Source organism: Pygocentrus nattereri, chromosome 9, assembly GCF_015220715.1.
Source record: "Pygocentrus nattereri isolate fPygNat1 chromosome 9, fPygNat1.pri, whole genome shotgun sequence".
NCBI classification, from domain to species: domain Eukaryota; kingdom Metazoa; phylum Chordata; class Actinopteri; order Characiformes; family Serrasalmidae; genus Pygocentrus; species Pygocentrus nattereri.
Window position 1 is genome coordinate 42126637 of NC_051219.1, and position 16903 is coordinate 42143539.

Consider the following 16903-nt stretch of genomic DNA (forward strand, 5'->3'; position numbering starts at 1 on the left):
GTCTCCATGAGGGACGGGGATGCAGTTTCACTTCCTGCTCTAAAATACAGGGGTGTGGTTAAAATAAGGCTTTGTGTGTTTTGGTAGTGATATGAAAATGTGGGACTCATGATAAATGCAAAACTTCACTTTAAAAGAAACCAAAAAGGCTTTAAGTATTATTTTTACAAGTTAAAATTTAGCGGTTGGGGTTTGGGACAGCCACCTCCCAATAGAAAGTACCCTAGAAATGATAAATATGTACATATTAACCTCATTACTATCTCAATTGATGCCTTGGGTTCAAATTGAACATAACATAATCCTTGTAAATATCTAAGATCTGAATGCTTAATTCTCCTTTTAATAGTTTTACCGTGGGACTGTAGTCTGAACTAGTTTGGTAGAGTAGTCCGTATAATTTTTTCCATTTTTAATGGAAAAAATAAAATAAATTAAATATGTCAAAAATAAAAAATTAAGTATGTCAGTAATCAAATATAATGTTCTCTCGTAAAATAAAAAAATTAATGAAAAAAAAAACAAAAAAAAAAAAACATTTGGATCATATTTTCTTTCTTTGCTTGTATATTGTTCTGTCCATTTAGCAACCAAAAACAATGTGCTTTGGCCCCCAAGACAGGTTTCATCACCCCTGGCCTAGAGGTTAAGGGGTTAAGAGGGCATTACATAAGAAGTCTAACGAAAAGGACCGAAAGGGCTTTTAAAGGTGACGCAGGTTTTGAGCAGCAAAGCAAACTGCAAAGTTAACTGCCAGTTCTGACTGCTATCCTTTCTTGCTCATTCTGTAGTAAATGGGCGAGTTCGCAGGTGTCTTTTCATATATTCACCACGTTCTGTGTCTACAGATGGATCACACTGCCCAGTCGTTCGCCTCCTCTGACCCTGAGGACTGTGACATGGGGCAGGACTGCCCAGACGACAGGAAGTACCCTGGGGAGGTCACCACTCCCAGCTTTAAGGTCAAATTCCAGCCCAAGGAGTGCAAGAAAGAGCTCCTCATGTGAGTATCTTCAGCTGGTGTTTGTCTATGAGTAAAATCATGGGTGCAGCATCGTTCTTTAAACTTCAGTCTATGTGAATTAATCCAGTATTCGTCTGCACGTTGTTACGATTCCCCCTTTCTTTTTAAGCAGTAGAAAACAAGAGGGAGCCACAAATAACATCACAGCTGTGATCTGTTCACAGTAGAGCAACACAGCTGTGATGCTATTCACAGCAGCACTTCTGATCTATTACCAGGGTTCGTACAGTCATGAAAATCCTGGGAAAGTCATGGAATATAGATATTTGGTTTTCCAGGCCTGGAGAAGTCTTGGAAAATAATCAGTGCTGGAAAAATCATGGGATTTCCTGAATTCCCCCCCATGCAATCTCATCTCATCACATTTGAAGCACTGAAGAGTCTGAATCATGAAAGGCACCAAGACTGATGTATCTGCATGTAGACTAACTTCACTAACATGCTGCTGGTATGAATCTCGGCTAGCTAAGGTGTAACATTCAGGACGTGTGTGAAGTGGAAGATGCTTCGACATTCCGACACTAGAGAAGACAAATTAAGTCAAATGTTATAGGAAAAAACACACCGCTGTGGCTCCTCACGCCAAGGCCTGCAAAAGTACCTTCACCGTGAGTCAAGCTAGGTTTATACTTGTCTATACGTGCACCACAAATGATGTCGTGGCGCCTCCAACCCTGCGCACTACCCTGTTGTGCACCTTCGGAATTATTTTATCAGTAATAAAGACGTCCCTGGTCATGTCTTAGCCATAAAATGCTATTTTAGCCTGTAAATTTTAAAATATTATTTGTTCCAATTACATTATATATTCCATTCTCCATTCCATAGTTTCTGCTGGCCACTAGAAGGTTTGGAAGCTCTGAAAATAATTCAACAAATTGCAATTTATCATTTAAATAACTTCTTGATGATTATTTAACTATAAATAATAAAGGAGCCCAAACATTGTTTCGAGTATAGGTTTTTAAAACTGGTCATTTCTTTGGCCAAAAAAGTTCCAGCAGTTTAGAGTAAGGCAGTCATTGTTGTGACTTGTGGTCAGCAGAGCGAAATGCTTATTGTGAGGAAAGGCTTATTGTTATCAGATATAACAACGTGGGTAGAATGTTTTTTCATGGGTAGAAATCAGATGTGCTCAGAGCTCACTGCTTTAAGCCAGGCATACACGGTGCGATTTTAGCCCGCTTTTAAGCTCGATTAACTGCCCAAACGAGCTCTGATTGAGCCGTCGGACGATCGAACGCATTTCTGACCTGTCGGAAAATTTGGTCTGAGCAGCCTCACAAACCGGTTTCTCAAAGTCGCACCCAAAACCACACACAATCACAGCCACCGCTCCTGCACGGAGGCGAAAAGGTCCGCATTTACAGCACCACCGTCCGTAAATGCCAACTTTGCTCCATCTGAGCAAAGTTGGCATTTGTAGATGCCATCTTTGTAGATCTTTCTGTATCTTCAGTGCACAGTGGGCACAAGCAAGCAAAGCTGGTGTAGTGGTTGGTAAATGGCTGAATCTCATATGGCCCCTCCTTCCTAGATAGGACACTAACTTCTGGCTTCTACACCAAAATATTGAACTGTTTGTCCAGCATGGAACTGTGCAGACATGGCTGAATCTGAAAAGGCCTTTTATTAGACATGTGATGATCTTTATGGGCGCAGGAGCTACTATTTAATATGTGGTGCACTATGTAGGGAGCAGGGAGCCGTTTGAGATTCAGCCAGTGTTTTGATCAGGACATCAGGACTATCCTTACTTCTCTGTGTAGGTGTCCCACACCTGGCTGTGACGGCAGTGGCCACATCACTGGAAACTATGCATCCCACCGCAGGTAGAGTATATTGCAGAACAGCCCATCCTCCAATAACATTGTCCTTGTAATGGTCTGCCCCCTACTGGCTGGCTGCCTGTGTTCAGGAGAGTTCCTGGACTTAATTCCCTCTACAAAATTACTTTTGTGCAACCGTACAGATGTTCCTTTTGTTTGTGCTTCTTTCTTGCCTGTCCTCTACTTCTGGTACTGATGAGGGACATTCTGGGCTCTTTCTCTCTTTCCTTTCCTCCCTTGTCCCCTCTCTGTTTCTCTGCCTCTTTCTCTCAGCCTGTCTGGGTGTCCTCTTGCTGATAAGAGTCTTCGGTCCCTCATGGCAGCGCACACAGCCGAACTCAAGTATGTTTTCCAACTCTGCTTCCTTTCTTTCTCTATGCTCATGTGCTATGAAGCTAAATGCTATTTACAACTTTACTGTTTACTTCTGATCTCTCTTACTCCTCCTTCTCCTGTAAGAAGCCAATATATGGACAACAACATTGGGTATTAGTCTTAGCAATAGCAGGGCAGTCGACCTGAACGCTCCACCCACAAATGCCTGTCGTAGTTACTGCTGCAAGGTTGGATGAACTTTGCCCACTGGACGACCATCTAATGAGGAACTGTAGTGTGAAATTTGAAGTGATATTTATTTTGTACTTACAGTACTGCGCGAAAGTCTTAGGCACCCAAGACACACTTGCAAAATCTATTTATTTGTGTAGTTTGTGTTTATTTGCTGAGAACAGTGTTAATATTTAAATAAACAACATTTATAGAATATTAATTAATAATGATTATATATATATATATATATATATATATATATATATATATATATATATATATATATATATATATATATATAATAGTGCTTTTCTGGATGTTAGTGTGTTTTTTTACCCATCTCCAAGCCGCTCCTCGAGGAAGCCCAGCATTATATGTAGTTAAAAAGCAGCTCCTGGTTTGACCAATCAGTGCTCAGTAAATTGAGCTCATGATGTAATTGATGATATTAACGAGTCTCTGTGGCGGCTGTGAAGGTGTCCAGGAAAAATATGGACCCAAGAAATTCTTGTTACTGTTTATTGTTTTTCTGTTTATTTGAATTATGAATACGACTTTATTCTAATGTCTATTATGATAAACTCACTGCTGAGGTCAACTGTTTAAACATTTGCTTAGATGCCTAAAACCTTCACCCGGTACTGTATGTTACAAATTGTGTCGTGTCATTTGATCTAGTCTTATAGCTACAAGAAACCTCTGTAATTGAATCATCTCCTCACCATCTCCTCAAACTCAACCACTCAGCCAACAAACCCATTGGCCAGAGAACACATATTTTTTTATTCTGTTTTTCCCCCAATTTTCTCACCAATTTAGTGATTCCACCTGCTAGTTAGGACTCCCTCAATCACACGATGCTACCAACACTAGGAGGGTGAAGGCTGCACAGGCTTCCTCCAAGACCTGTGAAACCAGCCACCACTTATTTACGAACTGCACTCACGCAACGTCACTGGACAGCCGAACACGCTCGGAGGAAAGTGCTGACCGCCAGATCTGTTACGTCAGCTGACAGACGCCTGCGCTGACCAGCATCGTGCTGGGTGACAGGGGGAGAAGGGGGGCCTTCCTACCCACCCAGAGAGAGCGAGACCAGTTGTGGTCTCTTACAGTCCCGGCCACGGACGGCTGTAGCGTCACTGCTTTTCAGTCATTTTTAATAAACATCTTGCTGTGACTTTAACTGGCAATTGTTTATCCAAAATATGCAAAAACTGCAAGGCTCTCCTACTCGCCTGTTTGCTTGAACTACATCCTTTTGTGGTGTAACCGCTTTCCCATAGATTGTTGCGGAGGAGGGTTAAAGTGTGCATTGTGTTGCAGTGCATGCTGGGGATTGTAGTGCAGCGCACTGTGAAACAGGTTCATTTTAATAGAAATTAAAATAATTTTGCGGGCCGGATAAGATTGTGCCACAGACCTCATGTTTGACACATGGGACCTCACCTATAAGATAAGATGTGTTATATATTAGATATGTGAGGCTTATTATTTTTTACTTTGACATCAGGATTTCTGCCCATTTGTCTTCCATAACAAGGCTGAATATACTTTAAGCTGCACTTTTTACCAGAATGCCACTGTTTATTAGACTCAGATTTGAAATGTACTTCTATATTTACAATGATTTACTGATTGCTGATACAAATAAACAGGTTTTTTTATTTACAAGACGACGTAGATACGTCAGTTACATACAAAATAAAAAACACAAACTGCTTTTACTTACAGGCTTAATTTATTTGGCAGGAGAATGACAGAAGAAACCAAAATCACTGGCAAAAGGGGTTAAACACGTCAAAAATGACACACGCGAGACCCAAATAACGTGTTTTATATGTACATGGACCACTGATACTAGCTCAGTGACTCCTTAGCGCTTCTCTGGGAATTTGCATACATCTGGGCGCCTGAGCTACGCATCGCTCCTCCTCACACAGCTTCTTGTTAAGTATTTCTTAGTAACAGATTGAGCCAGGACATCTTTGCTGATTAGGTCTAGAAGCTAACTGTGCTCTTACTGCTCAGCCTGACTCTTGTCTCCTTCTCTCTCTCTCTCTCTCTCTCTCTCTCTCTCACTCTGCTGCTGTCTACTTCAGTCTAACTCTCTCACAAGCTGCATTCACATAACTGTCGAATTAAAGCATGTTATTTTTTTCCATAAGCATTATGAAAAATGCTCACTGCTTTGTGTAAATGGTCGAAATATACTTTGGCATGTGTCCATGCGCCTTGGCACATACATGCAAAATAAAAGTAATTTAAAAAATGTATAACATACTCTAAATCAGGGGTGTCCAATTCAACAACTCAAAGGGCCATATTAAAAATCTCAGCTCCCGAGTGGCGCAGCCGTCTAAGCGTTGGCCGTGTCATCAAGAGATTGCGAGTTCGATCCCTGGTGATGCTGCAGCCGTCCGTAGCCGGGGGTCCAAGAGAGCACAATTGGTCTCGCTCTCTCTGGGTGGGTAGGATGGCCCCCCCTCCTCCCCCCCATCACTCAGTGCGATGCCAGTCAGTGCAGGCGTCTGTTAGCTGACGTAACAGAAGTCCTAAGTAGCGGGTGGAATTGGAAACGACTAAATTGGGACAAAACATCTGGTAAAAATGAAAAAATAAATAAATCTCAGCAAATCTGATGGGCAGAAAGAAAAAAAACCCTTTTAAACCTGCCTATTGGCAGTCGTGGGCTGGAGGTTAGGGAACTGGCCCTGTAACTAGAAGGTTGCCGGTTCGATCCCCAGTAAAGACAGTCCATGATTGAGGTGTCCTTGAGCAAGACACCTAACCCCCAATTGCTCCCTGGGCACCGTGGATAGGGCTGCCCACCGCTCTGAGCAAGTGTGCTCACTGCCCCCTAGTGTGTGGGTGCTCACTAGTGTGTATGTGGTGTTTCACCTCACGGATGGGTTAAATGTGGAGGTGGAATTTCCCCGTTTGTGGGATTAAAAAAGTATCACTTAAACTTAACTAGACACCAGGCATCTTTTCTTTGATGCATGTTCATTAAAACTTGGGCTAAATTTCTGAGCTGCTGAGCGATTATATTGGCTGAACTGCAGTTAGTGTGTCGGGTGATGTGTCTGGTGTGAAACAGCGTAGAACTGAGGTATAACCGCTGTCCCATTGATTGTCATTGGGGTGCACTATACATTGCAGTTCATACTGGATAATATTAATGGGAAATTAACATAGTTTTGCGGGCCAGATAGGATTGTGTCAAACGCCCGATCTGGCCTGCAGGCCCTGTGTTTGTCACATGGGATCTAAATTAAGGAATTTTGACAGTTTAGGTATTTTGACAAATACACACGTGTGCTACAATTTCTGACTGGGTCTCGCCAGCGATACATTCAGAGGCGTCACCTTTTATCTCATTTAAGTTTTATATATAAAATTTAAATCGGCGTGTGGAATTTGAGCTTTCTGTAAGCTCTCATGTTTCAATGACTGTATAAAAGATGCACAAGGCTTTTTTTTTATTGTTAGATGCATTGTGGTCAAACGTACTCATGTTCAACCTATAGTCCTAATCAAAATATAGTTTGAAAGCAAATGCAAAAACAGTACTGAGAAAGCACAATATCAAAGGAGAAGAGCAGATTAAAAGGCAGAAACAAACCTTTTCTTTGCGTGGCCTTAAAGTCAAACTCCTCAGATTTGAGATGTTAAAAAGCCAGAGTGGTTTGATGTGCAATACGCCGCTGTAGAGAAACTTCCCATTTCTTTACAGTGGTGATAGGAACCAGAGGTCATAATGCCTACAACACAAATTTAGCCATTTTATGTACTATCCATAATGAACAGTGAAACTACACATCCTCTGAATTTTTATATGTAGTATCGATGCTGGTTAATATGAAAAACAAAACTTTTCCTTGGGGACAATTTAGCCTCAGAACACTGTGAACCTGCCATGAAAAACAGATTTTAGTCCAAAACCTTCTAATAACTATCATAAAACTGTGTCTCAGGCATAAGACAGCACATTCATAACCATTTCATGTAATACTTTCTGCGAGGGAGCTTTTAAAGACATTAAACTCTGCAGGCCTGCCTGAAAAGCCTGGCTTGGTGATTTGTCACATCAAACCACTATGATTAACTTTAACGTTAGCCATGGGAAATCCGCGTTAAAGTGGTAAATGTGACTTTTGCTGATGTGTTGTAAAGCTTGTCGATTCTCGCACCATAAAAGTATGTTGCTACGTAAGCATTTGGGTGGAGCATAGATCATAGCATAGGCCAGTTCTGAGTATTGCATTCTCATATATTTTATACCAAATAAATTAATCTTTCACATTTGATCTTGTAACAGGTGTCCCACCCCAGGCTGTGATGGTTCGGGCCACATCACTGGTAACTACGCCTCTCACCGAAGGTATGGCTAGTCTCATAACCTCTCTTACCAACATACACACAGGCACACACAGCAGGACATATATATGCAGAGTGAGACAGTGGCAGCTGTGATAGGACCCACACATACACAACACAAATACAATGCACACATGATGCTTCCCTATGATTGAGTAATGCCTTAGACTGGGGATCAAATTTGATTATGGGGTTTATGTTTTCTGTGCATGCTATTTGCTGTTTAATTACTTTTTCAGCAAGTTCTCTGTGCTGTTCCCCACTCTTCTGCTTGCCTGGTATCTGCTGCATCTACCTGTACTGTTATTTGAATTTGGCCTGACTTATTTGGCTCAGATGATCACTTATGTCCAGTGGGCTGTAGTCCTAGGCCGGTATTGCTTTCTGGCTACTCTCATCATGGGCTGCATACTCTCTGTTTTCAGTTTGTCTGGGTGCCCCCGTGCCAAGAAAGGCGGAATAAAAACGACCCCCACCAAGGACGACAAGGAGGACTCCGAGCTTTTAAAGTTCGTACCGTGTAGAAAGGCTCTTACAATACTGTACGGTATTGTATAGTTGGGCTGTTTGCTTTAAAACTCACAGGAGAGCGATATAAATACATTACATACACTCACCGGCCACTTTATTAGGTACACCTTGCTAGTAAAAGGCTGGACCCCCTTTTGCCTTCAGAACTGCCTTAATTCTTCGGGGCACACTTTCAACAAGGTGTTGGAAACGTTCCTCAGAGATTTTGGTTGGTTATTTGAGTTCCTGTTGCGTTTCTATCATCTGGAACCAGTCTGCCCGTTCTCCTCTGACCTCTCACATCAACAGGGCATTTTCGTCCAAACAACTGACCGCTCACTGGATATTTCCTCTTTGTCTGACCGTTCTATGTAAACCTTAGAGATGGTTGTGCGTGAAATCCCAGCAGATCAGCAGTTTCTGAAATACTCAGACCGGCCCGTCTGGCACCAACAACCACGCCACGTTCAAAGCCCCTTAAATCCCCTTTCTTCCCCGTTCTGATGCTCGATCTGCACTTCAGCAAGCTGTCTTGACCACCTCTACATGCCTCAATGCACTGAGTTGCGGCCGTGTGATTGGCTGATTAGCTATTTGTGTTAACAAGCAACTGAACAGGTGTACCTAATAAAGTGTCCGGTGAATGTAGTAGTGTATGTAGTAGGGTAAATATTAGATAAGTACATATTCACCCTAGCAGATTTTTCAACAAACTGACAACCATTTTACTATAGTGCACTGTAGATTAATGCAGTTTAGCTAAGCCCTCTCAAACCTAGCTTTTCCAGCTGCACCACCATAAACATAATAGAAGACCCTATGTGAATGTGCATGAATGTTATTCCTTTTTCTGGACAGTGTAAAAGTACTGCTTACCCTTTTTCTGCAAGACTATCACCTTGTTTAACACCTTGCTACCACAATTCTGATTCATATGAAAATTGAGGTGCATCATGGCCAGAGGTGCAGAAACACCCCAGCTCTGTGATCACGGTGCATGACTAGGATACTAATTGCAGCGTTCAGTGTGACAATATGAAAAGTATAGCTGTGCAAAATGCAGAGCTAATTGGTTTAATTGAAGGGGCAATGGCAAGGTGATATATCTGACCAGATGAATGCTCTTTGCTGTTAACCTCTTGGTCATCTGACCTGACCTGCATAAACTCTTCATTCAAAACCAGCCTCTCTGACCTCAGCCTCATCTCTCTTGTTCTCCTCCCCTCTCTCCCCGACTCTTTCTCTTTCTCTCTCTCTCTCTGCCCCTCAGGTGTCCAGTGCCAGGTTGTGACAGTCTGGGTCATATCAGTGGGAAGTATGCAACTCACCGCAGTGCGTATGGGTGCCCACTGGCCGCCCGACGTCAGAAGGAGGGACTGCTGAATGGGACGCCTTTCTCCTGGAAGGCCTTCAAAACAGAGGGACCCACCTGCCCCACGCCGGGCTGCGACGGATCAGGCCACGCCAACGGCAGCTTCCTCACCCACCGAAGGTACAGTCCTACACAGAGGGTAGACCTGTCGATAAAGGCAGTGGAAAAACTGTGAAACCTGAATGTTTCATCATTTAAGGGTCATTCTACAGAAACTTTTTAAAAATCTATCCATAGGAGTCACTGGCGTTACTGATCGTCATCGGTGTTACACATAAGAAAGGTAACACCAGTGACGCTTATAATAACAAATGTATTTTACAAAAACGGCTGCTACAGAGCATCAAACCACATGTCGATCATGGAACATCCACTAAAATATGGAATTTAATCTATTTCTATTCTCTTTTACCTCAGAATAAAGTCGGTCACGCCAGTGACGTCAGATAAAAGCTTCATATGAAATCATGAGCTAAATGAGAAAATCTCTGAAATCACTGAAAGACACAGCGGACTCACCGTGTGCTTTTCTTCATAGATCCTCAGAAAACAGGTGAAGGGAAGTGAAGTGAGGTCATCAGTGTGACTTTTATTTCAAAATAAGAGATTTTTGTTACGCAGTAACACCAGTGACACGACAGAACCACAACTCTCATTATATATTTTATAATATTTATTTGCCGTTTGTTTTCTTTATATCATTTAAATATATATTTCAAAGTCACGTATAGATTATTGCTGTTAAAACTGCAGAACAGCATGCTTTTACCTCAAAATACGGCCTCAGCCTTCACACGTGACTGAGGACGAGCTCTTCTGTGGTGCTTGGAATTCTATATGATTGATTTAAAAACCAATATTGCTGAATTGAAGCTCAAGAAAGTGCAACTGTTAAAATACCATTGTTTTATTTTAAAATATAAATAAATTGTAACCCTGACATGTTTTTCAAGTGTAATATACGTGTAAATGCGTGTAAATTCCATAGAATGACTCTTAAAACAGATAAACAAAATCTTTAGAGGGCTTTTATGCATTTACTTTAATCAAATACTTCTATTAAAAATCAAACATGCACAGTTTTTTAACTGGCGCCAGTGTAGTTGATCAGCCGAGGCTTGCTGGGTGTCTGATATTCGTATCTGTAGTTTTGCACTGGAGGTATTAGGCTACTTTAGCTAACAGGTAATGGAAGCGTATCTACACAACACATCTTGTGAATTGTGTACATTTGATTGTTGCATTCATTCCTTTAAAGGAATTCATTGTGTCTTCTTTGGTCTTCAGTCTTTCTGGCTGTCCCCGGGCCTCCCTGGCTAAGAAGAAAGCCAAGTTTCCCGGAGAGGAGTATCTCAGCTCAAAGTTCAGGGCCAGTGATGGTGAGAACAATAGGACGTGTTCGGAGCTCTCTGTTTCACGTGTGCCTTACTGCTCTCCTCACACGTCCATCGCCCTTTACAGGGAAGTTATTTTATGAAGATTCTCATCATTTGGTCTCTCTCTGCAGTGCTGGATAATGATGAGGACATCAAGCAACTCAATAAAGAAATCACTGAACTCAGTGAGTCCAACAATGAGATGGAAGCTGATATGGCCAACCTGCAAACACAGGTTAGCCATTCGTTTTATCGGACCATCACATTAGCAGACAATGTCCAACCTGTCCAGTACAAGAACGACCATGTAGATTTAACTATAGGTTACTATAGAGTATACACCAATCAGACATAACATCATGACCACCTCCTCGTTTCTACGCCCATTGTCCACTTTATCAGCTCCACTTACTGTATAGCTGCACTCAGTAGTTCTACAGTTACAGACTGTAGTCCATCTGCTTCTCTGATACTCTGTTACCCTGTTCTTCAGTGATCAGGACCCCCAGGAGCTGATAAGATGGACAATGAGCGTAGAAACGAGGAGGTGGTCATGATGTTATGCCTGATCAGTGTATATATAACTACCATGTGACAAATAGCTTTGCTGTTTACACAAAAATATTTTTTTTGATCGTATGTATTTGCAAACACAAGCCTTTGCAATACTGTTACAGCATATAAGGCAGCAATATGCAAATGAGCCCTCCTAACCATCACAGTGTATTTTCTGCTATGTGGTGAGAGCCTGACCAATCTTGACCTGTCGGTCACAGTTCCAGATGAGTGTTTTGAATCAACATATTCCTGCAGACCAACTAAATAAAACGATTTTGCTCGATTTAATGCAGACACATCTTAACCAGTCACATTATTGAATCATCAGGTCTTTTTTTTAATATACTCCCTAAAGACCCAAACAGAAGGATGAATATTCAGGAGAAACACTATCCATATGATCGCCGCAAGTCATAATCAACTTAACGGCACTTATAAGGTGTATTACTACATTTTGCAGCATTAGATTTAAACAACCAATAAAAAAAGAACCTCCACAAATACTGCAAGCATGACTGTGCTTTATGAGGGAAACTGAGTAAGAAAAAGGCTTCGGTCTGAACTTATAGTTGTGAATATTTCCCTGCATTTATGATGCCCTTCAGATCTCATCCATGGAGAGGAGCCTGAAGAACACTGAGCAGGAGAGTAAGATCATTGAAGAGCAGAATGAAGCACTGTTTATGGAGCTGTCAGGACTCAGCCAAGCCCTTATGAATCAGGGTGTGCTTCATGTAAATGATATGTAAATAAGGTTCTGGTAGGCTGGCGCTTGATTTCACGCACTGAGGCTGATTCATCATCGATTACGGTCAAATCTCTGGTTGTTTCCATGTCGTACGAAAGTTTAAAGGCCTTCAAATCTGCAGTCATTTTATGCAGCTTTGATGAATAAGGGTGGCGGTGATTCTGATTGGCTGGTAATATATTATACATGCATTGGTGAATTAATAATCTGGCACAGTTAAAGATCAGCCAGTGTTATTTTTCCAAAACACTCCACCTGTTCTTGCTCTAGACCATCACAGCACACAGTAAAACTCATTGCGATTGGTTAGGAGGCTCATTTGCATACTGTAGTCTTCTGTGATATTAGTAATAATTAACAAACGATATATTGTGCAGCTCGAGTGCAAACATTACTCATGGAGAGAATCCAATGTGGGTGCTTTAAGCGGTTTGTTTACACATATCGGACCTTATTTATTTATTTATTCACATCTGAACTACGTTTCGTTCGCAGAAGCTCTGGTCCTTTCATTCATTCGCAATATTTATGCTAGAGTAATATAATGTATTTTCTCCTCAGTCCAATCCAGTCATAGATACTTATCGCTGTTATATTTATGATAAAAAAGAAAAATGAATTGCACTTCTTTTCTTCAATTAATAGTTTAATAAGTTTGATTTTCACTGGTCTTTAAATTATTACTACCGTCAGTCTTATTACTGTTCTATAAATCTAATATTATCTATCCAATGTTAGTTTATTTACAGTTTGATATTATTTATTTGATTTCACTTATTGCTATGGAAAAAATCCAGCATAGCCCCTCCATTTACAACAGTAATATAAGAATGAAGAAAAGAAACTACAGAGAAATTATAGATTTTTAAGACTTTTTTTTTTAAGTGCAAATATTTTTTCAGATCTCATCCATGGAGAGAAACCTGAAGAACATTGAGCAGGAGAATAAGATCATCGAAGAGCAGAATGAAGCACTGTTTATGGAGCTGTCGGGACTCAGCCAAGCCCTTATACGCAGCCTGGCCAACATCCGCCTGCCCCACATGGTGAGCTATCACACTTAAACACGCGCACATACTAACTCAGTGAGTTTGTTGTAGCACAATCTACTGCAACGTTTGTTGTTATTCCTCCTAGCTCCTCTTCAAGCTGTGTTAATTTGTACATTTGTGGAGCTGTAATGTGGTTTGTTTGACTAGCCTTTGTTGTTTAATGAATTTATATGCCGAAACGCCACTGCTTGTGCTGCAGTTTCAATTAATTCAATACATTGTCACAACTGTCCACAAACAAACGCCTGTGAACATTAGAAAAGCACACGCATTTGCATACAAACAACCTGTTTTGCACCACAGCCACCAATAGTCTCTCTCACCTTTGCATTGCAGCAGGAGCCAATCACAGAGCAGAACTTTGAAAGCTACGTGAGCACTCTGACCGACATGTACACCAATAAAGACTGCTACCAGAACCCGGAGAACAAGGCCCTGCTGGAGACCATCAACCAGGCTGTGAAAGGTATTAAGGTGTGACTCCTGCCTGCGGGATCGCCCCCCGGAGGCGTAGAAGATAAACGACGTGTGTAGAGCCGAAGAAGAGCGCGCGTTAAGAGTCACACTCACATGAAAAAGGGCATTCAGGTTTTTTTTGTTTGTTTGTTTGTTTTGAACAACAACAGCCTTCATCCCAGGGAAGAATTCTGTGTTGAGAGAAAAAAAAAATAGAAAGATATAATATATATACATATTAATATAAGGACCAAAATCCACAAAAAAAAGCTGCTGGATTGGAAGTGGAGGATAACCGAACCAAATCCTTCAGAAAAAGACCTGTTTTTTTTGCCTCTGTTATTTTATTTCTGTTATTGGGGGTTTGTTTTTTTTTTTTTTTGCGCCATTCATCTTCAGCCGGTTTTAAGAGGGAAGACAGAGGACGAAGAAGAGAATCTGAACTTCAGCATCTGTCAAGGGACAAGCGAGGCCCTTCGGATGAAAGCAATGAATGTCCTTGTGTTGCCTATGGGGGTCTGCAGCCCCTTTATCAGAGCAGACACCACACTCCGTCCACTGAACGGTCATATCCACAGGCTGCTAAGACCCAGCATAGCGCTCATTATAATCCCTAGAGGTGAAGCAGGTATGCAGCATTTTATTTGTTCTCCATGAGTTTTGATCTGGCCGAGGCACCAAGCTGGAGGAAGCATCTGTGAAATAAGCAGCTGCCACAGAAATGCATGCTAGAGCTGCACAATATGGACAAAATGGTAGTGATATTGTTACATATTGGCCTTTATTCTTCAAAGTTGCATACGGTCAAATCTGAGGGCACATTTAGCCAACAAACTCATGTGTGGTAGAAGAGCGTGTAAATTTCAGCACAACAGTTTGAGAGCCTGTAAAAAAAAAGCTTAGTTTGCAATTAATTCACCAAAATTATTGTCAAGTTTTTTGTTAATACCAATGAAAATGAAAATAGAAGATTAGAACAGTAATAATAATTTGGCAAACCAGTGCAAAAGTGTATGTACTTATTTTACGGGCACATTGGTTTAAACAAATGGAGCAACTATTCCTCGTTCCATTTAAAGATATTTTACACTGTGCTTTTGTTTTATGCTACAAACACCACCAAAAATACAAAACACAGCATACACTGCAATAATATAGCCTTTAAATATGATATTTTGGGAAAATAATCACACACAATAATCACTATCTTCACTACGGATACTACACTACAGCCTTGTTTACTTCACGCTGTTTGTTCCAGTTGTTGTAGTTTTAACACTATAACATTTGGTCAGTAGGAGGAGCAAGGCACTCACTGCTCAGTCTCAAACTCCGCCTACAAGCACAGCAATTGGCTCACAAGCCATCGACTCATGTCATTTTATTGACTTTCCACCATCTGCATGAGTTAGGGTGTGCTTCATGTAAATGATATGTAAATGAAGTCCTGGTAGGCTGGCGCTTGATTTCACGCACCGAGGCTGATTCATCATCGATTATAGTCAAATCTCTGGTTGTTTCCATGTCGTACGAAAGTTTAAAGGCCGTCAAATCTGCAGTCATTTTATGCAGCTTTGATGAATAAGGGTGACGGTGATTCTGATTGGCTGGTAATATATTATACATGCATTGGTGAATTAATAATCTGGCACAGTTAAAGATCAGCCAGTGTTATTTTTCCAAAACACTCCACCTTTTCTTGCTCTAGACCATCACAGCACACAGTAAAACTCATTGCGATTGGTTAGGAGGCTCATTTGCATACTGTAGTCTTCTGTGATATTAGTAATAATAATTAACAAACGATATATTGTGCAGCTCGAGTGCAAACATTACTCATGGAGAGAATCCAATGTGGGTGCTTTAAGCGGTTTGTTTACACATATCGGACCTTATTTATTTATTTATTCACATCTGAACTACGTTTCGTTCGCAGAAGCTCTGGTCCTTTCATTCATTCGCAATATTTATGCTAGAGTAATATAATGTATTTTCTCCTCAGTCCAATCCAGTCATAGATACTTATCGCTGTTATATTTATGATAAAAAAGAAAAATGAATTGCACTTCTTTTCTTCAATTAATAGTTTAATAAGTTTGATTTTCACTGGTCTTTAAATTATTACTACCGTCAGTCTTATTACTGTTCTATAAATCTAATATTATCTATCCAATGTTAGTTTATTTACAGTTTGTTATTATTTATTTGATTTCGCTTATTGCTATAGAAAAAAAGAAAAAAAATCCAGCATAGCCCCTCCATTTACAACATTAATATAAGAATGAAGAAAAAAATAACTTTAGGAATCTACCATCCGTTTTTTGTACCTTATTTTCTTTGACGATAGATTTTTAAGACTTTTTTTAAGTGCAAATATTTTTAACTGACAAAGTTTTGATAATTTTATATGGTTGTCATTGTTTTTGTTGTTTTGCATTGTTCTTTTTTTTTTGTTTGTTTGTTTTACAAATCCTGAGCTACCCCATGCTAATGGAGAATTCAAATGTGTATTTATTATTTATTCGATATTTATGAACTAATGAACTGTGATAAGGTTGTACTGTATATTTATTTTGTAACGTGCTTGTGACGACTGAGACTGAGTAGGCGAAACTGTTGAAATAAAGACGCATAAATGATTCGTGGACGAGAAAGGAAAATGTATGATCATCAGGGGAGGGTGGGAAGGGGTGGGGGGGTTACTTAAAACGCCAGCAACACTTCCTATGGGAATGTATGAAAACAATTCCGCAGCACTTTCCGTGCGTTTCAGCGGGAAAAAAAGGAAATCTGAACCTTCTCTGGATCTTCTTTCACAGACTTTTATCATATCAAGATCTCAGTATGGCCCAAGATGTTATATATATAGTGTGTGTGTGTGTGTGTGTGTGTGTGTGTATGTGTGTGTGTGTGTGTGTGTGTGTGTGTATAAATACTACTGATGGAATATTTTTCTCTCTGTTGATCAGTCTGTACAAACATTCTGGACGATGTACAATGTTTTTCTTTTGTTTTCTTTTATTTGGGGGGGGGGTGTAAATGGGGTCCG

General features: G+C 40.6%; 1 protein-coding gene across 6 annotated transcripts in view; it reads left to right on the forward strand.

Moving 5' to 3' along the window:
• Positions 1-16538, forward strand: part of myt1b (myelin transcription factor 1b) — an 81281-nt gene extending 64743 nt beyond the window's left edge. For 4 of the 6 annotated variants that reach the window (XM_037541190.1, XM_037541191.1, XM_017720158.2 and 1 more), the window contains exons 13-22: positions 849-1003; positions 2794-2856; positions 3127-3195; positions 7724-7786; positions 8208-8291; positions 9563-9784; positions 10952-11043; positions 11172-11275; positions 13249-13392; positions 13735-16538. In XM_037541190.1, coding sequence (XP_037397087.1) covers positions 849-1003; positions 2794-2856; positions 3127-3195; positions 7724-7786; positions 8208-8291; positions 9563-9784; positions 10952-11043; positions 11172-11275; positions 13249-13392; positions 13735-13878 — 1140 coding nt within the window. In that variant the 3' untranslated portion in view covers positions 13879-16538. The remainder of the gene's footprint in view (positions 1-848; positions 1004-2793; positions 2857-3126; positions 3196-7723; positions 7787-8207; positions 8292-9562; positions 9785-10951; positions 11044-11171; positions 11276-13248; positions 13393-13734) is intronic. The other 2 variants (XM_037541189.1, XM_017720156.2) reach the window with 2 other exon arrangements.
• Positions 16539-16903: the final 365 nt, after the last annotated feature.